This window comes from Barbatula barbatula (assembly GCF_947034865.1).
Source record: "Barbatula barbatula genome assembly, chromosome: 23".
In the NCBI taxonomy this organism is placed as follows: Eukaryota; Metazoa; Chordata; class Actinopteri; order Cypriniformes; family Nemacheilidae; genus Barbatula; species Barbatula barbatula.
In genome coordinates, this window is record NC_136786.1 from 11,638,380 (window position 1) to 11,660,806 (window position 22,427).

Below are 22,427 nucleotides of genomic sequence, written 5' to 3' on the forward strand. Positions count from 1 at the left end.
TTTGATAACATTATCAACAATATGCAAAATTTAAAATATAGTCACAAACAATCTAATCTACTAAAGTACACAAAAAAATGTACAGTGTTAATGCCTCAAAATAAAATAGGCTTGCGTGTTTTTTTCAAGACATTTGATAAAGATGTAGTTGTGGACGATTTCATCGCAGGACCCCGGACTGTTCCATCTATGCCACAGAGGAGGGGTGCGCTCTTATTGCGCCATGCACAATTATTTCACTACAGTATTTTCAAAACGTTTTCTGCCTTAATACACTTGAAACTAAGACCTGTCTTACCTGTATTCTATAAATACAAACACGTATAATTCACGTTTTCACATTTTCTTGGAAGAAAATCCCATTGTTTACACGGTGGTTTGCTCCTATCCTCAGTTCTCTTTAGTGTTTGCCAATGTTGGAGGTGTAACTGGGGTCTGGCCCTGGACGAAGGTAAAGAAATATCATGAACTCGGTAGTCGTTTGAAGTAGCGATGAATTCATAATAACAGTTGAAACTGCGATCTGTCGTTTGGTTGTTGAGTCGATGTGCATAGTTCAGATATAAGGGGGTTCATTGAGCCGTTCAGCCATGATGTCTGTACATTCCCAGCTGAGTTCAGACCCGGTGGCCTGCTTGCTAGAAAGGAAAAGGCTGTGTTTCAAATGCCCGGGTGCTGACAGTGTTTTGGACGCCATAAACGCCTCGTTCGGTTGTGCGATAGGGGTTTCAAATAGAGGTCTAGACTAGATACTGTTAAGGGCCGTAGATCATCACAACTGTGTGTTGTGTAGAGTTCTTTCATCGAGGCTATACAGCAACAATAAACGGCAGACAGACAGAGAGATAAATAGAGATATTTACCCAGACAGCTGAAAAGAGATCGTGACTTCACTTTAGTTCCCTTGCACGCTTGAGTCGGGTTTACAAATAAAGCTTTCTTATCATCACCTGTTTTGGTTCTGTGCATTAATGTCCAGGATGAATCCTTGTGGTCATATGTCACTCCACTGGCTTGATGCTGACCCATAGGAGCCCTCAAGATGTCTTAGTTTTCGTTGTTTGGTTGTTTTTACAGTTAAATATAGTAGATATGCCAAATTCTAGTTTGGCTATTGATGTGTTGTGTATTTTATGCTGTCACGGCGTGAAGAAGATGTGCAATCTTGTCACCGTTCTCATGGAAGACAGGGAAATATTATTGGTTTCTAAAAATTGTGATGGCAGTCATGGGATTTATATAAACCTTAAAGAATGTATGATGTATAATTGAGATTTCTTTCTAGTTAGCGGTGGTATCGCTGTTATGTTATTTTGTAGTTCAGAAGGTTACATACTCTGCCTGTTGAGTAATCGTGAAAGTGGACAAAAAGCAAACTGAGAACGAGTAAAAAAGTTCACATGTCATCATGATGGTGATGTATTAAGAATTTATTTTGTTTGCTTTGTATAAATCCCAAATACAATAATCTTTCACATACACTTTTTGTATTGTTTTTTTATCAGTAGTCCTATTATTTGAGGTCAGCTTAGATATAATACAGACGGCTTGCCAACATTTTGAATGGTCAGATTGGGAATGAGACATCATTTTAAAAATAGTGTGCTTTCACTACCCTGCAGCTTATTCTGTTTGGGTCCGTGATATATCCTTGACCATGACTTCATATAATGTCCTAGAAATAGACATTTTGCTTAGCCATTCTAAAGAACTCAGAGAGCACATGTGTGTATTTTGTCTTATTTAGCCCGTAGTGCGGAACTATTCCATGGTAAACCAAACCAGACATGTGTTCCTGTTAAGTCATTATTAGAGTCATATTTTCTGCTTTAAACAAAATAATTCAAGTACCCCTGGAATCTGCTAAAGTTCATCCGGGGTTTACATACTGTACCTCCGCATACTGTAGGCGCATAACTATATGTTGTTGAATAGTAGCCTATATCATGTGACACAAAAAGTTACAATATGCATAGTAAAGCATTGGTGATTTTGTTGTATGACATGATATCTGTTTTATCATTATGGATAAGCTTTCTTAAGGATCCCAGCTTTTGAAAGTGTGCTTGTATATTTAAAAGAATCATGTTTTTTATTATGTTATCATGTTTTTATTGTGCTTTATTGTGTTAGTTAGCTGTATTTTTTTAGTTATTATGGCTTAAATCAAAACAAACCAACTGTAGTTTGATAAACTCTTCAAATATTGTGATACTGAATAATTGATCCAGTACCATGTATTTATGTTAAATCGCAACCGTAAACTCAGCACTCTTAATCCGGCCTATCCAGTAGTGCAATCTATACAATTTTATTTTTATAATGAACTCCTCAATGATGGAGTTATGTCCAGTTTGTTGATTGTTAAATATGTTCTTTTTCACAGTGATAGAGCATGGCTCAAGTGAAAGTGCAGACATCAGCCCCCTTGTCTGGGCCTGGCCTGTCCCCTATGGTGCCCTCTGTGGCCATGCCCAGCACAGGAGCTCTGGGTCTGCAGCCCACCCTCAATGGCACAGTGCCAGCCACATCGCCCACCTGCCCCTGCCCTGCCTCTGGCTTTGTGGACTCCACTGTACCAGCCAACCCATCAGGTACCAGCATTCTATGTCCATGCTGATGCAGTGTAGATCATTTTAGACCATTTCAATACTGCAAATTACTTTAGTAACAATAGATGTCCTGTGTTCACAAGACAGTGTTTAATGAAAAATCAGTTGCTTGGCAAACTGAAATCAAGAAATGTATATGCTTTTTGGGAAAAAGGTTTATTTTGACACATTTGTATTGTGTCAGAGCCAGAAGAAGTCATGTATTCTAGTGTAACATCTGCTTATTCAAAATCTGTAGTAAAGCTTGCATAACTTGTTCATTTTAGTGTGGCCTACGTGTCCAAATGCTTATGGAAGCAGCTTGAGCTCAAATAAACTGTGCCCTTTGACAGGCCCTCCTCAAGAAAACATGGCAAACCCTAAAGAGAAAACTCCCATGTGTCTAGTGAATGAGTTAGCCCGTTTCAACCGGATTCAACCTCAATACAAACTGCTGAATGAGAAAGGGCCTGCGCATGCTAAGGTATAATGACTGTGATTTTTAATGATTAAAAATATATCGCTTCATCCTAGAGCCAAATATGGCAGACAAATTGTGAAAAGGTTTTAGCAATATGAAATATGATCAATAATTAGCAAATTATTACTGCTATAACGTTATTATTATTACGAATAACAGTCCCTATTACTTTTATTGCATGCTTCACCTATACAGTATGTGTTAACCATAAATATGCAGGTCTTTACAGTGCAGCTGTGTTTGGGGAACCAGGTTTGGGAGGCAGAGGGGAGCAGTATTAAAAAGGCCCAGCACTCCACAGCAACCAATGCCCTGAGTGAAAGCAGCCTCCCTCGGCCTCCACCCCGCTCACCTAAAGCAGATATCAACAGCAACCCAGGTATCGTGGTGCCTTCAACTCATTCAGCCGTGACAATATTAAAGGGATACTTCCCCCAAAAAGATCATTTACTCACCTTCAAGTTGTTCCAAATCTGTATTAATTTCTTTGTGCTGATGAACACAGAGAAAGATATTTTGAAGAATACTTATAACCGAACAGATCTTGTCCCCATTAACTCCCATTGTAGGAAAATGTCTTAATCATAATTTTTGCTTCTGTTGAACTCAATGAAGACATTTGGAAGAATGTAGGACGTCAAATATTTATTGGGCACTTTTGACTATCATTGTATTTTTTTCTACTATATGAATCAAGCAACGAAATTAATACAGATTTGGAACAACTCGAAGGTGAGTAAATGATGACAGAATTGTTGGGTGAAGTATCCCTTTAACAAAATGCAGCAGCTCTCAATGGCTCAATGGCTTTTCTCAAGTTGGTGTTGTCGTCTAGTGACCCTGAGAAACAATAAGATTCAAAAGTTGAGATTGTATATCTAGTTGATACAGTTGTGAATATAGCATTACAAACAACTCCGCTAAGTTAAAACAGACTTTGTCACTTTATCATTTATTTATATTTCATTTTTTTGAATGATTGTAAACTAGATGTTAAAATGCTTTTTTGCAGGCAGTATAACTCCTACTGTGGAGTTGAATGGCTTGGCTATGAAGCGAGGGGAGCCAGCCATCTATAGACCCCTGGACCCCAAACCCATTCCCAACTACAGAGCCAATTACAACTTCAGAGGAATGTTCAACCAAAGGTAAGTCTTAAGAGATGTGATATCTCTGAAACATGTCAGTATTGGTTATAAATAAGTGTGTATCATGAAGTATTGTTTGTCTTTACTGCCATCTAGTGGTCATGTAGGGTCTAAAAATCTTATTCCAGTAGGATTCAATGATGTTGGACTGGTTCCCATCAACCAGATAAAATCCAACCAATAGAATTCAACAAATACAAGAAGTATTTTTTGTGGAAACAAATACAACAGCTATTACAGTGTGATCATTAAATTGATTATTGTTGTGACCAGAGCATCATGTCTGATGTTCTCAAACAAATTCAGTTGAGCTTTTTAGAAAAAACATGCATAACAAACAGATGTTTTTACCACTTTTGAGATCACACAACGTAAAACTTTCATGATAAAAGGCCTTGTCTGTAAATCTGTGCTCTCGGATTGTCCCCTTTAAAGGGAAGTTCAGCCTAAAATGAAACTTCTGTCATCATTTACTCACTACCAAACCTGTATAAATGTCTTTGTTTTTTGCAACACAAAATATATTTGTAAGGATGTCAGTAAACAAACAGACCGCATCCCCCATTTACTGCTATAGTATTTATTTTCCCTAGTATGGCAGTACATGGGGGATGAGATCTGTTTGGTTACTGACATTCTTACAAATATCTTCCTTTGTATTCCGCAAAACAAAGAAATGTATACAGGTATGTAACAATCTGAGAGTGAGTAAATGATAACAGAATTTTCATTTTGAGTGAACTATCTCCCTTCAAATGCTGGAAAAGAGCACAGACAAATTTTGTGTACTACCCGTAGGGGGCAGTATTGCTCCACATTTGTTACTCTATCATTGCAGGTATAAATTAATTTACTATGAATTTAGTAGTTGCTCAGGGAAAAAAAAACTAAAATACTGACAATGAAGTATTCAGCTTGAAGGCATTATTGTCAAGAACAGGCCACAGTGGCATTAGTAAAAAAAGTGAGTTAACTACACTACATTAAAAAACACATTAGCCTTTAATCCTGTTGTTATTTGAGGATTTCATTGAGGCTTTTGCTTTTGCTTTCGATGGTATCTCATTGGACACTGTGTGAACAAAAATGAGGTGAGAAACCTGAGTCTTGTATAAGACAGGATCTCAACCTATTTTCAAAAAGCATTAAAGGGCCCTGAGATTTTATGGTAAAATGTATATATTTTACTTCTCTGCCCAGCTAGAGTTTCTATGATGTAGTCTTTGAAATAATAAGACAACAAGGAGCCAAAGTAAATCGGATCCTTTGTGCGATTACATCATTTTGGTACAGAGCCTGGTGGGGGACTGCTCTGGATATTGAGGAGCGTGGTAATGATATTTTACCCCACAGTCTTCTACCCTCTCCATAGTTGACATAAATCTTGTTGTCGGTGTTACATATCTAAGATTCACTTCATCACAGATTCACAGCTCTTTAACTGGTGCTTTTATTGGGAATATTGACGTTGTGTCTGTCCCGTTTCATTATCGTGATGAATAATGGCGTGTGGGATTATGGGATTAAAAGCCTTGTCATATATTTCTAAATGCCTGCATGTTAATCAAAATTGTATCCATTAGCAAAAATGTAGTTTGAGTTATGTGATGTACTTAAAGGAACAGTTCACCCTAAAATAAAAATTCTGTCATAATTTACTCACCTACGAGTTTTTAGTATACATTTATTTTTTCTGATTAAAATAGAAATATATGTGGAAGAAAGCTTGTAACCAAACAGTTCTTTGCCACCGTTGACTAACACGTTAGGAAAAAATTACAATGGTAGTCAAAAGTGCCCAGGAACTGCTTTCCTACATTCTTCAAAAATCTTAGAAAAATTGAATTATGACAGAATTGTTGGCTGAACTGTCCCTTTAAAGGGGTTATATCACATGGAATACATTTTTAACTGTTTTGAGATGAGATATTATTGCGCTCTGTAAACATACATTTATCTTTAGGATTTCCTTGTGACAAAAAGATTTATGTTAACTAATAAGACTTTTTGTGAAATGAAGCCTGAGCAGTCATGTTGAGGTAGAAAGCGAAATGGATGGTGTATTTTGTATTAACCTGCCTTGGGATTTGTTTTGTTTTGTTTGGGTCATTGTTTGGGTCATTTTAGGGACGGCTTCACCTACTCTTATTTGGGCATAACAGTAACCTTATGCTGGGGCAGCACGCTCTGTAATGCGGTTAATTGCTGCCAAGCCTTCACGGTGATATTTCCTGGTCTGATATTGACATGCGGTCACAAAACTGCAAGAGCTCAGAGGAAGAAAGTCTTTAGGCGTGAGTCGGCACGGTAGAGGTGGAAATGCGTCACCGCCCAGGCCAAATCAGCACCTCGGCTTGTTTTGTTTGCAATAAAGATATGGAATCTGATCAGCACTGAAGAGCAGAGATAAGGAGGCAAATTGCCTCTTTACTCTTGAGGTGTTATCGTATTTATGTAATGTAATTTTTCCCAACGTGATGGTCAGTGGTGGCCAAGAACTGTTTGGTTACAAGCTTTCTTCCCAATATCTTTCTCTGTTGTCATCAGAGAAAAATAATTTATACTCAGTTGGAACAACTTTTTTTTGGGGTGAACTGTCCTTTAAATACGTGACATAAATCAAACTACATTTTTGCTAATACGATTTTGATATCCATGAATATTGCTTTATTGCTCCCAGAAATCTCTGTAAGTTGCTTTGGATAAAAGTGTCTGCAAAATGATAATGTTAATGTTTTGTAATCTTTATAATGAGATTGGTTGTCTATAAATGTTGGATAATGTAAAAAGGACTGTATTGAAATTTGTATTATCATGTCCTCACCCTCATGTTGTTCCAAATTCGTTTTCGTTCCTTTCTGTTGTTAAACACAAAACGAGATGTTGATAAGTAAAATGTTAGGAATTAACAGCCTAAGCCCTGTTTTTTGAAGGCGAATGTGGACTGTGTCATGTTTTTTCTAAATAACTTGTGTTTCAGGTAAATTAAGCCTTATAGGTTTGAATCAACATGATGGTGAGACTTTCACGTTTTGCTGAACTATAATATAATAAATAAATTATAAATAATTTGACCTGTAGATGTTATAAATGTTATGCTACTTTACATAAAATTAGGATTTGTGTTCATAGGAAATGAAGGTGGAGAAAAGAGGCCACTACTGTTTAAATAGGATGGTGCTACTTGGCAGACCTTACTACAAAGAGATACATTGTTTAGTCACATCACTCCTCCTGACTTTCATTATTCCAGTGTTTCTCATCAAAGTTGATCTTTCCCGTAACATCCGAGTCATATTTTAGGAACGATGGCCTTCACTGTCAGACATTCTGAAGATAATGGCTAGGTGACCATGCGGCTTCAGTTATTTTGAGACTGACATTGAGATAGTCATGCATTAATGCAATAATCCTTCTCAAAACAGAGAAGATGAGTCAACTGCCTGAAGGCCTTACTGAAACACGTCGAGAACATTTAGGTTTCATCATAAACACTTTTCAGGAGAGGGGTTTTTGTGAATTAGTATACGCAACTTTCTACTTAACGCTTACTTTAGCTTGACACTTTCACCATTCAAGTTGCCAAGCCAGACACATGCTGTTAAAGCAAGTGGAAAGAGGAGGTCTTGCTTTCAGGGATGTCCTTACCAATGTGCATAATACAGATTATCTAAAATGATCTAAAACAGGTTAGAGGACTATAAATTAACAAAGAACTAATTTATTACCTAAAACTTAGAAATACCGCATTTATTGTGAATATTTGTGGTGGGCAGAAGTTATATAATATTCTAGAAGTCGTATGCTACTGTTGTTTCACAAGATATCTCGATAACCGAAGGTTTTTTGTCAAGGTAATAAATAAAACTTTTAATATGTACATTTGTTTACCTAAAGAGACTTACCAATGGCAGGTTAGGGAATATAGCAAGTTTGGATTTGTTCATGTTTTACAAGTTTCCAACACCATCTTCCAGTTGACCTTGAGGAACAAACTGAGACATGATCTTTAATAATATTTTCTCCGCTGCATAAGAGCAACTTCAGAAGTTTGCCATGAGAGAGAATCTTGGTCATCACCATTTGTGACAGCAATAGGTTAGTCAGCACTCAGTTTCATTGCGCTGGCTACTTCAAGGCGATAGGTTTGAATCCCGAAGGAACGCACTAATGAAACATATACCTTGAAAGATAGATGAATATGAAATACAAAAATGCAAAATACATGAACCTAAATTAATATCTTATAAAAGGCTACCAAACAGCTCACTGGATTATTCATTAAGCATTCCAGCAATATGATGTCTGTCCAGTCTTATATATCCAGGGGCGAAAGAGCTGCCAGAATCCACAGTTCATAAAGGATGTTAATAAAAAGCTTTTATTAAAAAGCTTTTTATTCCTCTCATAAACAGCAGCCAGAATATTCATTTATTTACCAAATATCAGTATAAAATGCATTAGGTCATATGACACAGAAATGAGCCTGGCTCCGCTTCTGTTTCAGGGATCCAGGCAGAAAGTTGTGTAAACAGAGCAAATTGCTGTTAATTCGTAAAGCAAGGGTTTTATATGCTGCCCTCCGGTTACAGCAGAACGGCTCATGAATCTGGAGCAAATTGACTTTTTATTTTCACTTTGCTTTTAATGACCTTATGGATAACTATGTGTTTTTATTATTGTTATTTAGTAAATGTATATGCTTGTTTGCCCATGAAACGGTATTTGCTGTTTTTTGTGATTGCTAGCCCTTACGCAAAGAAAATATATTCTTCTGTATATTAACTGGCAATATATTAAATATTTTAATATTTATTTGAAAATATATAGAATGATAAACTGTCACTTTATTACAATATATTGAATGACGCATAAGGAATTGCCGCTTTCCATATATAGAGACGTAAAAGCACTTCATTTAAATATATTTCATATGCTGCATTTTGTTTTCCAGTATATTCCGATATATTATATATAGTACATTGCTATGTTGTTGCTAAGGGCTTTTGTGTGGTTACCAGGATATTGCTGTAGCGTGGCTAGGGTGCTTGATGATGCTAAGTGGTTGCTAGGGTACTTGCCTAAATGAAATAATCCCAGCCTGACGTTTATGATATTCTGACTCTTAGATGTGGTTTGGGTTACTCCTTTTGTGTAAGTTTTTTTTCTTTTTTTATCCCACAGGTGAGTTATGGGTCAGAGTTCGTCCATGACAAAATCACTAAGTATGAGCAATAATAACCTTTTAACTTACCTCATGCTTTAAATCGGTAGCATCTCATTTTAGCGTGTTTGAGCTCAATTAAGAGCTTTTTTTCTGTGCGACCCAGCTGCGGATCTGCTTCACGTAATGGATCTCCAAGGTCAAATGAGGTCTTTTTGTGTAAGCTGGAGCTGTCAGGCTAGCTCATTGTTCTGGAGATCTCATGGTCAGCCCAGCTGTTGTGGGCCAGCCTCATACTTGTGGTTTGTTAGTGTGAATCACTCCAAAGCTCACAGTCGTATCAACGGAATCAACCGGCAACTCCTGGACATAGATTCAACGGTTTTTTTTCTGCTTTTATCTTTTTATTTGAGTGTCACAGTGAACAACTTCCTGTAAGGCTCGAGTTGAGGGCTGATCAGTGTGAATGCGTGTTTGGGGTACTCGATAATGATTCTGTAATTCCCTCCCTGTCGTTGCTTAAGTCGAATTTCTTCCCAGCACTCTGAGGAAAACGCTGTGGAAATATTTTTATTTATTTATGGTGGCATTGTTTTTTGTGGGTGAGGCATTAATGCTTTTGTGACCTACAGCTGCTGGTCTTTGAGTCATAAAGCTCGGTTGTTTCTGTGCCTGGCACCAGGTGCTCAATGTGCCACACAGGTGTGTCTCACATGGGGTATGTTTCAACGTCTGACCTTCTGTATGGTCTGATCTCTCGTGGCTTCCATCCAAGATGTACAGTAAATATATTAAACACTTTTCAATAAAGATTGTAACTTTTCTCATATACCTCCACATGACATTTATTCAGTTATTAATTTATGGCAGATGCAGTTATTTATAAAAAATTGCTTTTCAAATGCTTTTCAAATCCGTGACCTTGATATCAGTCTAGGCAAGTTTTGTGTTTTAAAAAAAAGAAAAAATAATTGGTTATGAATATGACTAAAAACGTACTTTGTAGGTTTTCTGTGAATTAAAATGTCCAAACCAAAAACAATTATACCCAACAAATAGAGACGAGGTGTCTTTTAAGTAAACATAAAGTAGTTTTACCTACCAATTTATGAGGAATATGAACCGTTACGGATTTGATAGTTCACTCACCTGACTTTGAAAAACTTAAAGAAATTCTTTAAAAACTAAGAGAGTCGATGCGTACTCAAACCACCAAATATTTACAACTGACCTATCAGTATGGTGAAAAAACTCAAAACTTGTAAAAACTGAATTTTTCATCATAACATTTACATTTAGTCATTTAGCAGACGCTTTTATCCAAATCGACTTACAAAGAGTTCAGGGAGCAATAAGCGATTTGTCATACGAAGAGCAATAGTACAATAGGTGCTAATACAAAGTTACCAATAAGGTTGATATGTGCATGGAACTGTCCAGTCTAAAACCTCGGTGCTAAATTTGTTTTATTAACAGGAAATAGGATGACTTCTCGCATTTCTATTTAAAGAGCTTTACGTTTTATCAGGCACGGGCGGTGCTTCTGTCTGCAATACCCGAAGTCTCAAGATTAGCAAAAAGAGCCTCATTAAGGCTGTGTGTCATTTTGAATAAGTCGTAAAGAATCAGGGAGGGTCGGAATTTGAATCAGCTCTGCATTTTTGAAGTGATAAAACAGGGGAAACACGCTGATTAAAAAGCCAAAAGCTTTGTAATCTCCTGTTCGCAAGTGCAACCATAACACACGTTACAGAAGAATTTGGGTTTAGCTGACCTTTATTAAAATGACAAAACTCTGATGTTCTGTACTGTGTTGTCCGAAGTCCAAAGGCGGATCAGGCTGTTGGCTGTAAAGGGGCTTTACAAGGGGTTTTTGGCTGGTGTGCTGTTCTGGCTGTACCAACGATTGTTATGGGCCATCAACCTTTGCTATAGGCCAATTAATGTCGAACCATGAATCCGCTCAGATGCCTATTACAGTCAAAACCATTTGCAGATTTATTGTGCTCACATCAAAAAAGTTTTGAAAGTGGCTTGTTACCAACGCATTTGATACCAGCCAAGTATTCCTGTAATACAGCACTTTATGCAGTAATTCTGTTAAAAACGTCCCATGCTTGGTGCCCCTTCCTGTTCTGCTCTATGTCATTAGAGATTGTTTTCTAAAGACGACCCATTACTTCACAGGGGGTTTGCTTCGCATGCCTGTTGCCTTTCCATATCCCCTCCTGTGACGAGTCAAATGCAGGAGGGCTTTACCCCCTGACGACAAACCTTTTGTGGTCCAGCGGGGCACCATGTGATATCGTTTTGTCACTATGTATTTTCCCTTACACACATTTGTGGTGAAGTTCTGGTAATGTGATAGGATTTGACACATTGGGGGGTGGGGCGTAAACAAGGATAAAGAAAAGAGGAAGGATCCATGTTTTCCCTTCTCTCTCAGTGGGAAATCATTGTGTGCTCTGCAGAGGTGCCAGGGCTTCAGGCCAGACAGAGATGCTGAGGGTAAAGTGTGTCGCGGGGGCAGTTGTGAGCGTCTTTAATGTGATAGTTCACCCTGTATGAAAGAAGATATTTTGAAGAATGTTGGTAACAGAACAACACCGGCACCCATTGACTTCTATTGCATGGACACAAATCAATGCAAATGGGTTCTGGTTAACACATTCTTCAAAATATCTTCTTTTGTGTTCTTGCAGAAAAAAGAAAGTCAAACAGATTTGAAATGACAAGAGGGTTTGTGATGATGTCAGTTAACCATGTTAACCAATCAGGAGCTTGCGCTAGTAGTGACGTGATTACATACTGGGTTCACAACATACGTGCATGCAGGTCACACGGCCGAAACGCTCAATGTACGTGCGTCATTTGCGCCGCAGGATGTCTATTGCATCTTTGCATTAACTTAACATGTAAATCAGGTCTTGCACTTTATCGCTCTTAACAACTCTCTTAACATCAGTCCCGCAATTTATTTTCTCAATCCTTTGTGTTAGGAAAGACTTAGGAAGGCGCACCTCTCAAAAAATGTAGACAAATGAAGAACATTTCAGATGTTTAAGTTCAACTTGGAGCATTGGGATCGCGAGATGAGGGCAATTTTTAAAAATTAAAATCTCGAATTCGTCCAAAATCCATATTTTTCAAAATGATTGTCATGTGATTCGCTGTTGCTCCATAGGAGTCGTATGGCTGTCACCTTTTTCACCCCTTACGAGTTTGCAGGTCTGATAAAGATGCCAGCTGGTGTTACTACAATGTGTTTTTAAGCTCAAAGGTTTGTGTCACACCGTTAGTCTGAGGGACATAAATAACAATCCATTTGAGGCCCATCATGGTTCAGTCAGACATAAGTCTTATCATGCACCTGGAGGAGTCCATATCACATGTTAATGGTTTATACTCACTTACTTTAATCCTCACAGGATTTCAGGCCTTTTAGAGTCTTCCTTTAACTTAGAAATGTCAAAACCTCTTTAAACACTATTCACATAAGTGATGTTTGTCTTTGTAAAGGAGTGCAGAACTGAAGCCTCATGCAAGCAGGATAGATGAAAGACATCAGCGGCCCACCATGCACTTCTAATTGTTTCATAAGCAACACATTGATGTGTTGCTAATGTGTGATTTTGTGTGATTTTTATTTTCTCTCTTACTTATAACAAAAGACATACAACAAGTACAAACAATAGAGTTAAATGACAGTAAGGTGCTATGTTCAATGCTTTTGCAATATTGCAAGAACACGCAATCATGCCATTAAAGTAAATTGAAATTGATAGAGAGAGAGAGAAGCGAAAAACATGTCAACATCTTTGTTTTGTGTTAGCCTCTGCAGTGCTTCAAAAGGGAGGGGCGGAGTGAGCCATTGGTGGCAATTCACAACCCGACCACTAGAGACCACCAAATTTTGTACACTGAACCTTTAAGGTTATATTTGAAAGTGTCTTGTTGTGTTGAGAGTCTCTTGTTTTCTTTTTCAAGAGTTTTTTGGAACTGGTCACTGAACGATGCCATTGGTGTCGATGCTATCATTTCATATCCTTTTTTGGATATTATGCATTCATAACAACACACGGTCCCAAATGCATCATTCATCAAACCCTTATGACAACTTCTGTATCTGTTGAGAAGATTGCCAATACTTCCTCGTGGTGGTGAAACATAATCTGACATCTGGGTTAAGAAACTCCGCTCAAGATTTGGGCGTTAGCCTCCTCTCAGGGGAGTTGAGGTGGATTTGGCTTGAATAACTGCAGGAAGGGAGTCTTGTCTTTTTCTTAAAGGGTACATGCACAATAGTGTGTTCTGTGTGAAATCTGCAAATCTTTTTGTTTAGCGATGAAACTCATGGGAGTTATGTTGTGCGTCTGTCAACGTCTCCATACCTAACAAAGTCACGAATCAATGCTCTTAGTTGAGTCTGTTTCAGATTAGAGCATATGAACAATTTTGTTTCGTTTCTGTATCCATTCTTTCATGTGTTCTTGATGGCAGTTTTTTTATTTGTAATAATTAGATGAAGCTTGGTTTTATTAAATGTAAAGCAACCTTTGTTCGCCAAAATATATTTCAACCAACAGCTCACTTCACCCCTCCCTTTCAAAGCACTACGAAGGGTGACACACGAATAGGATGTCATCATGCTTTTGTTTCTTTGCCGAAAGAGATAACGTATTTACGAAACGCGCTCTGTAAAGTCGTTTGTCCGTTTAGGGCTACTGTAGAAACAACATGGCGAATTCCATGTAAGGGCACCTGCATTGTATATAGATAGAAATTGCTCATACTGAGGTAATGCAAATATGACGCTTCATTATACAATACAACAAAACGTTTATTTATATAGCATATTTAAAACAACCAAAGTTGACCAAAAAGTTTAGGCAGTTCTGATGTGGACTGGGAGACTATTCCACAACTTAGGGCAAACAACAGAAAAAGCACAATCACCTCTGTTTTTAAGATGTGCCCTGGGAACTTGTATTAAGCCAGAGTCCATGGATCTGAGCGCTTATGACTGGCAATCAATGCGATTAAATCAAAAGAGGTGTGATAGACTCATGTTTGCGCTTCCCACAAAGAAGCCAAGCCGCTGCGTTCTGAACCAACTGCAAACGTGAGACACATGACTGAGGTGCACTGATTTACAATGAGTTGCAGTAATCCAATCGAAAGTGCCTTCACCTTCGTCAGAAGACGAAGATGATAAAAACAGCGCTTGACCACAGCACTTATCTGCTATCAAATTTAAGATTGTTGTCATCCAAACACCTAGATTTTTTGTACATGTAGTGCTGTATGTAGCAAGAGAATCAGATTCTAAATCATGTTCACAACATAATTTAAGCCAAACAATATAAATTCATTTTTACTCTCATTAAGGCTTAGGAAATTACTTACAAGCCAAACTTTTAGTTTGTCCAGACAATCTTAAATAGGCTTTAAAGCCTTTTTGTTATCACGCTTCAAAGGGATATAGATTTGTGTCATCTGCATAAAGATGAAAGGACATTACATACTAATTATTAAAAATAGATCCTACGGGATGCATATAAAGGGAAAACAGTGCCGGACCAAGAATCGAGCCCTGGAGGGCACCAGACTTTAAATATATTTCAGATGAGGATTGGTGTCCAATACTAACAACATACCTCCTGTTAGTAAGATATGAACGAAACATCTGCAACACCATGCCCCGAAGGCTAACACATGTTTCGAGATGTGATATAAGTGTATTGTGATCAACAATAAGTCAAAGGCAGAGCTGAGATCTAATAGAACCAGAGCCATAGACTGCCCTGAGTCGGTTGTTAGCATGTTGTCATTCAAAACGCTTAACAGAGCTGACAGGGTTTAAAACCTGAAAAATATTTTTTTTTCAGAGATTGAATTGATAGTCAGACAGTCTTGTAGTTTATTTAAATCCACTTTCTCTACATTTTTGGAAAAAAAAGACGAGTTTGAAATGGGACGAAAGTTAGCCAGTAGTGTGGGATCCAAACTTGTTTTTTTAAGATGGGGCCGCACCAAGTTTAAAGTCACCAGGTACAGTCCCAGTATCAAAACAATTGTTAATAACAGCCAACATGTCGGGGCGTAGGCTTTCAATAATTTGTCTGAGGAAACGCGGAGGAATTATATCCTGAGGACACAGTGGATAGTAGACATAATCTTAGTCAGAGTATTCAAATTTACAGGCTCAAAAACAGAACAAGTTAAAGGGGAGACTGGAATGTCTGGCAATTTATGTGATGTTATTTGGGTAATCTTATCATTAAAATGTTGTGCAAAGTCTTCACAAAGAGAGACAGATGTCTCAGAAAACGGAGAACAGATTCAACCGTGGAAAAATTATATTTGGCTTATAGCTAGTTCTTAAAATTAGTTCCTAGAGAAAAGTACACTTTGCAGCCTTAGCAGCTCGTTGATGGGCAGAAAGAGAGTAACGCAAAATTTCATATAACACTTGTAATTTATCTTTTTTCCATTTACGTTCAGCCTTCTACAGGTCTGTCTGAGAGAACGGGTCAAGTCATTTTGCCAAGGTATTAAATTGTGCTTATGTTTTTTCACCTTAAGTGGTGCAACGGAGTTTAAAATGTTAGAATAGGTAGCATTGAACAGACCTAGATGTTCATCGTCATCCGTGACATGTTGACGTGTTCATATCCTGATTAGCAGTTAAGTGTACATACATGGAGGAGAATTCATCACTTGAACGATCAGTGATGATACGAGTCCAACGAGGAGAGTGTGGGTGAGTTCTCCCATCCAATAGCATGTGAGGCAAAATAGGCATTTAATGAAAAAGTTTTATTTACTATAGAACGTGCGCTGATCAAAGCCATCTTATGTAGCGATGAATCTCCCTGGATCTGCGTTGCCCGACTTAACGGTTGAGGATTGATGGTATTCACGCGACAGTGGCGCACACGCGGAGGACGATGCGAAAAAAATGTTGAGAACGCTGGGCACGACAGGTCGAAGCCATCGACACCAATGCATCCAGTGGACTCCAGGGTGCACCAGGCCCATGAGGCAATGGAGACAGTATCCATGCAGAGGATCTCAGGCGAACAGCAACTCCACCCCACTTTCCTCGTTTCCTCCAAAGCTTCCTTTTCCAAGGGAAGTCAGCCTAACTCTAGCAATGATGCACAGGAAGATATGAGTTTGTGGGCAGAGATGAAGTGCCAGGCACGCAAATATCACACCTGGCAGTTTCAAAACCCTTCTAATGTCCATAAGCATTTGGTGATCGTAGACCAGCACTGTTTTACAGCTCGTGAGTAAAAGAGACACACATAAAAACATAATGGACGAAAGAGAGAGCAGCAGACGGCGTGCCACACGCAACAATCTTGGATTTCCAAGATCTTTATACTTTATATAGATTATGTAAGGTCTTTATACACCTCTGAAGACATAATTATGTCTATGAATTACACATTGGACCTTTAAGTTGTGTCCTTCTATATGCATTCACTATATGAAAAACAGGACCTCAAAACGTATAATAATTTGTTTAAATTTCATGATTTTATTCAAAATCCCATATCAAGAAAACCTAGAATTAGAGAACAGTGACAATGTCTGAATACCAACTTCTAAATAAAGAAGCGGCATCAGGTTTCTGTGGGCTGATATTTTTCTTGTGCCATTCTTTAGAAAGTAATACACTGATGACTCATTAAATCTCAAGTCATTTAATGTCACAGCAATGTCTTCTGATAGCGTCTCAATAGGTCTCAGTCAACGCTCCATTGAAACCACAGCTTCAAAGTCTCTTTTGATAGTCATTGTGAGTTATCATTTGATTGAGTCATTGCCCGTCTCCTTTCATTCTCTGTTTTTTCTCACTCTCTCTCATCTTTTCTTCGGCCTCACACGTTCACACGCACAAATAAAAGACCACGCTAATGTTTGCCTTTCAGTGGTTTTCTCGCACTAGGTGTTCCTATTTTGGCCAGCGTTCCTTTCTAATGCATACCAGACAGGCCTGGCTGGTGTGTGTGCTGATAGATTATTGGGTCTAATGTGGTTCAGAGTGCGTCAGGAACCACTTTCCCACGTTGTACAAAGGGCCTCCTGCGAGCCACTCTCCCTGCACCTGTAACCAGAAAATCGACCGCCCCGACATCCTGGCCGAGTCCTATGTTGCACTTGGCATTTCCTCCAAGTGTCTGGGACTGTGCTTGACATGCGAGGGCAGGCTCTGCCCCCTCCCCCTGAGGGTCTGTGGTCGGCACAGCGAAGAACCCCATGGGATTCTGGGAGAAGTGCTGAATCACTCTTGTACCGGACGGGTTAGGGTTTTTCACTCCTTTAAAAGCCTGGGTTACTTGAAGTGGCTGATTCTCACGAAATCTTGTTTTTTATGTGTCAAATGTGATTTTCTTAAGAACACTTGCATCAACAACTGTCCTTTTTATTGATTAAAATTAATATATTAATTTAAAAACTTTGCCGGCAGTTTAAAAGAAAAGGCTTTAAAAATTCTCATTACCTTACCCATTTAAAACGTCTGTTCGATAGCACGTTTTGCTTAAAAACATTGAAGCCATGATGCCTAAACAAGTTTTATGAATCATACAAAATACATTAATAAAGTATATTTTAATTGAAATGAATGAAAAAAAATGTAATGTAGAAATATTGCTGTATTGATAATGAGCAAGAAAAAGTTGAGAATATTACGTTTTCACTAGAAAAATCTAAAATAATCTATCAACCTGGTAGCCATTTGAAAGGTACTGTAGTTGTGTTTCTTACCATGAAAATCAAACTTGTCAAAATGTAAACAATTTTGCGTGTGTGTAAACGGTCCTATAAAAATTTTCTGGAGGATGAGAATAATAGTAATTGACACTTATTTTTTGTCCACTATTTCTTCATTTTCATTATACATGAATATTCTGTCAATCAATTTTTGTCATTTGAGAACATCTTGTAGAACGTCCAATAGTTTACTTTTACTCTGTTTAAATTACAACATATACTGTAATGCATTCAGACAAATAAGGACATGTTACGTTAATGTGATTTTCAGTAGAAAAAGCTATAAAATACATAAATGATTAATTCCTATGTTAAAATTAGTCTTTAGAGCAGTATTATGTTTATTATGATCATTTTATGTTATTAAATTATGTTTTATTTAAGTCTTTACAACCATGATGTTTCAATGGTTTCGGAGAATGACCCGATTAACGTATTTAAACAAGCCTTTTAGCAACACACCAGCAACTACTGTACCTAAAGCACACTAATGTTGTGGCAGGACTGTGAACGAGAATTAAATACAAATATTTTATGGTATCAAGTCCCCAATGTTGATTTGTGTACTTGTACTAGTTTATTTACTGAGTCATCTTGGTATGATCGTGATTGTATTTTATTGGGATAGGAACATAGCTCTGTATTTCATTAGCATGCATGTTACGCTATCCCTTCCACTTAACTGGTGGTTTTGGCATGTGCTTTCATTTCAACAGATCTCAGATGGCTTCAATTGGTATCAAATCTAATATCGAAAGCCCTACAATGAGATGGAAGTTCTCTATTAGCGGAAACAAAATAACTGGAACATTTTGAACAAAACGTACGTACGCGTAGACCAAATAACCCTTATTTCATTATCCGTTACAACAGTGCACATTGTCTGTTTTATGTTTTCAATTTCATGCAACTTGAAACATTTATGGCACTCTCCCACCGGCCAATAGCAAAGTATTATCATTCCTACAGTTTGGTTTATACAATTTTATTTCTTCATTCTACATGTTTTATGCGATTACGATGTTGTTATGAAGGTCCAACTCGTTTTTGACCCCATGCATTACTGTTAGATGTATTTTAATTCCCAAAATGCTAAAACTGTGAGAGCATGATGATTTTGGAAGGTAATAGCTACTTTAGCACAGTTCGGACCCTAGACGCTGCAGAGGAGTGTGAATGGGTTCTCCCTGGTGAGAGGGGAACGTGAAGGGGGAGAGCTGACGCTAGGTCAGTCGGTACCGTTCCTCATAAAGGCCTTAAAGTGCAAACAGACCCTTAAATCTGCCCACTGAACAGCGGCCTGACAGCCCTGCATGGGTGAGCCAAAGTTAAGATAAAGAAAGCGGGATATATGTGAAGCGGCTTTTGTTCTGAGCTGCTTCGCTCGGAGCCAATGGGAGTCATTATTTCACCGACTCATTGTTATGTCATTGACCCCATGGAAGAAGGGCCCTTTAATTTCACCATTTATTACTCTACCAATATTGTTCGGGTTCCGCCTCAGAAATAAATCTGTCTTTTCTCTAGTTGTTTTAAAGCTTTGTCCACCACTCCCATAAGCCTTTGTGTCTTCAGACACTTACTTCATGGGAGCGCCGTGGCAGAGACGCACTCACACTAGCGAAGGGGGTAAATAATGGCGGTTGTGGCGGCGTGCATAGGGCAGGACTCGATGGACCGGGGTCCGTGTGAGAGAAGTACGGGTCGGTTGACAGCACTGTCGCATTTACGCGGTGTGTGAAGCTGCCGTTCGGTGAGCGGACAACAATAAACGGAATCAACAGCTGGATGAAATAAAATTGTGTTGTTGAAGCTGACGATTAAATACATATGTGCTGGGTTTTTGCTTCTGTGTTTTTCATTCGTTTTAAAGACATCTCAGGTGCAACTTTATCCTGCATAGAAATCTTAACTTTTAATAGATTACTTACAAAGCATTACTTAAAAATAACTCTTGCCTCATGAAACTGTTGCAAGTAACCATCCAAACTATTGGTCCTAACCGAAAAAACAGTTTTAGTTTTGCTGTCACAAGTTACGTTTTCTTCCTCATTTCTCCAAATTAGCAGCCATCAGGTTCCATTCACCTCCTGTTAATTCCAGCAGTTCTTCTGTATCTTTCGTTTCCAGCCTGAAGTTTGCACAGTAATAAAACTGCCAAGTTTCGATAAGCTAATCCTCTTAAAAATCAAAGGGCTTTTTTCTTTACCTTCCTTTTTCTCTTTCACTCAACCTTTCGTTCTCTGTCTCTTGGTCCCCTTCCAAATCTAGGTACCATTACCCAGTGCCTAAGGTATTTTATGTGCAGTTGATGGTGGGGAACAAAGAGTTTATCGGAGATGGACGGACTCGCCAAGCTGCCCGCCACAATGCAGCAATGAAAGCCCTTCAGGCCCTGAAGAACGAACCCATTCCAGAGAGACCACCTCAGGTAACTGTCCCACCTGAGCGGACCACACACACCGGACATATGCTGCCTGTCAATATTTAGTTTGCATAAGTGTTAAATACCTTGTCTCACTATGTAAATACAAGCTTACATTTAAATCATACGTCAGCTCACTTTACCTAGTTTAGCTTATACGGTAATCCATATCTGCTTTGTAGTAATACCTGTTTGTGCATAAATAACGAATATAGTTTGGTTTACAATGGGTTACGTATGATGAAGAGGGACAGCTATTCTGCATCATTGTTATTCACAGCACGCACATGGACAGTTATGCAGTTGGTCACATATTGAAATGAACTTTTAAGCCACATTTCAGACATCTAATTTTCTAGGGTGACAACTTCTGATATGTCATTCTTTAGACGGTTTCATCGGACGCATGCGTCTGGTCCGAAGTAAACTTAAGATCTTAAGTTTGTTTGTCGTCTGGATAGTGGCTAATAATATAACTATTCATATTTAATTTATATCAATATTATTTTGTATTAGTATTTTTTAGGATAATAATTGTATTACATTAACAATTTGTTGAATTTTATTGTATATTATAGTTATTTAAAAAAGTTTTTGAATGGGTCGTGTAACTTTGTCGCAATTCAGTTTAGCCAAGTAACAGTTTTTCTACTGGTAATCCTATCTAACGCTACACAAAATTTTAACTTGCTAGCTGATTTACTTATTATTTATTTTGCATATAAACCTGAAATGATCTTCAGGCGTGTATGTGTACCGGAAGTTAAAATTCGGGCCAGAAAAGTGTGCATGAGCAATAACGTTTGTTTGTGTTTGTTGCTTTACAACCGTCTATATATATAGTCTGAGACCACATTTAAAACTTGTTTATGCTTGGAAATAAGCATAAAATAGTTCAACATAAAAATCTGTACTATTTCAAGCACATTTATGACAATAATCGTGTTAATTCCTTTGTATAACAGTCAGATTTCCTTTTAACGTAATTTATAATGAAATCTATATCTATCAAACCAGACAAAGGCAAAATAGAAGCGAGTTCCCTAGCCGTCTCAGACATTTAGGCCCCACTCAATGTTTTTTCAGCACTTGAAAACCTTTTGTGCCCTGCATATTCACAACCTGTTGTCATGTAAAGGTGATATTCAGGCTGACAATCCAAGCCCCGATATTTAAGAAGCCGCAACTCGTCTCATTTGTCAATGTTTACAGGATCTCCTCAAAGCTTTAGTTTCTGTCAGCGCCGTGTTTACCCGTAGCTTCGGGCCATCCTTCAAAATACGAATTTCTCCCACCGGAAATCATATTACATTGTGCCCCAAATGCCTGGCATTGGCGGCGGTTATTTAAACCGCAGTGGCGCCTCTCTTGTTTGGTCTTGTCCTCCTTCTGTCTCCATAATGAGGTCTTTGTCAGACGCCTCTTCTGTGTATTGCTTTACAAATTGATACACACCATGCCTGTGTACACCTCAGGGCAGAACTGTGTTTGTCTGCCTGTCTCCTCACTGCTGTACCACTGACTATTACACACACACACACACCTTGTTATAAAACCCAGAGAACTCCTTTATTTATTAATTATTGATTGTTTGTTAGTGTGGATGCATATACTTATTGTTATTGGTGTGAAGGCATGCTTCCTTCACTGAAAAAAGTCAATCCCAGAATGCACACAGAAGGAAGCATGGCTGATTTTATTGTCAAACTCACCATGTTTTCCTTCCTCTTTACACGCTTATTAACTCACAAGCTGATCGCGAAAAGCGCAGAGCGGTTCTTAATCAAAGCCAATTGTTTACCATGTGCTAACAGCCGAAGGAGAGCATGCCAGA

General features: G+C 38.2%; 1 protein-coding gene across 4 annotated transcripts in view; it reads left to right on the top strand.

Moving 5' to 3' along the window:
- The first annotated feature begins 194 nt into the window (after positions 1-194).
- Positions 195-22,427, top strand: part of stau2 (staufen double-stranded RNA binding protein 2) — a 78,253-nt gene continuing 56,020 nt past the window's right edge. Inside the window, exons 1-6 of one of the 4 annotated variants that reach the window (XM_079447264.1) lie at positions 195-451; positions 2,387-2,594; positions 2,945-3,075; positions 3,292-3,451; positions 4,085-4,220; positions 20,440-20,599. In XM_079447264.1, the coding sequence (XP_079303390.1) occupies positions 2,396-2,594; positions 2,945-3,075; positions 3,292-3,451; positions 4,085-4,220; positions 20,440-20,599 (786 nt within the window). In that variant the 5' untranslated portion in view covers positions 195-451; positions 2,387-2,395. Of the gene's footprint in view, positions 452-2,386; positions 2,595-2,878; positions 3,076-3,291; positions 3,452-4,084; positions 4,221-20,439; positions 20,600-22,427 lie in introns of all 4 variants that reach the window. The other 3 variants (XM_079447265.1, XM_079447262.1, XM_079447263.1) reach the window with 3 other exon arrangements.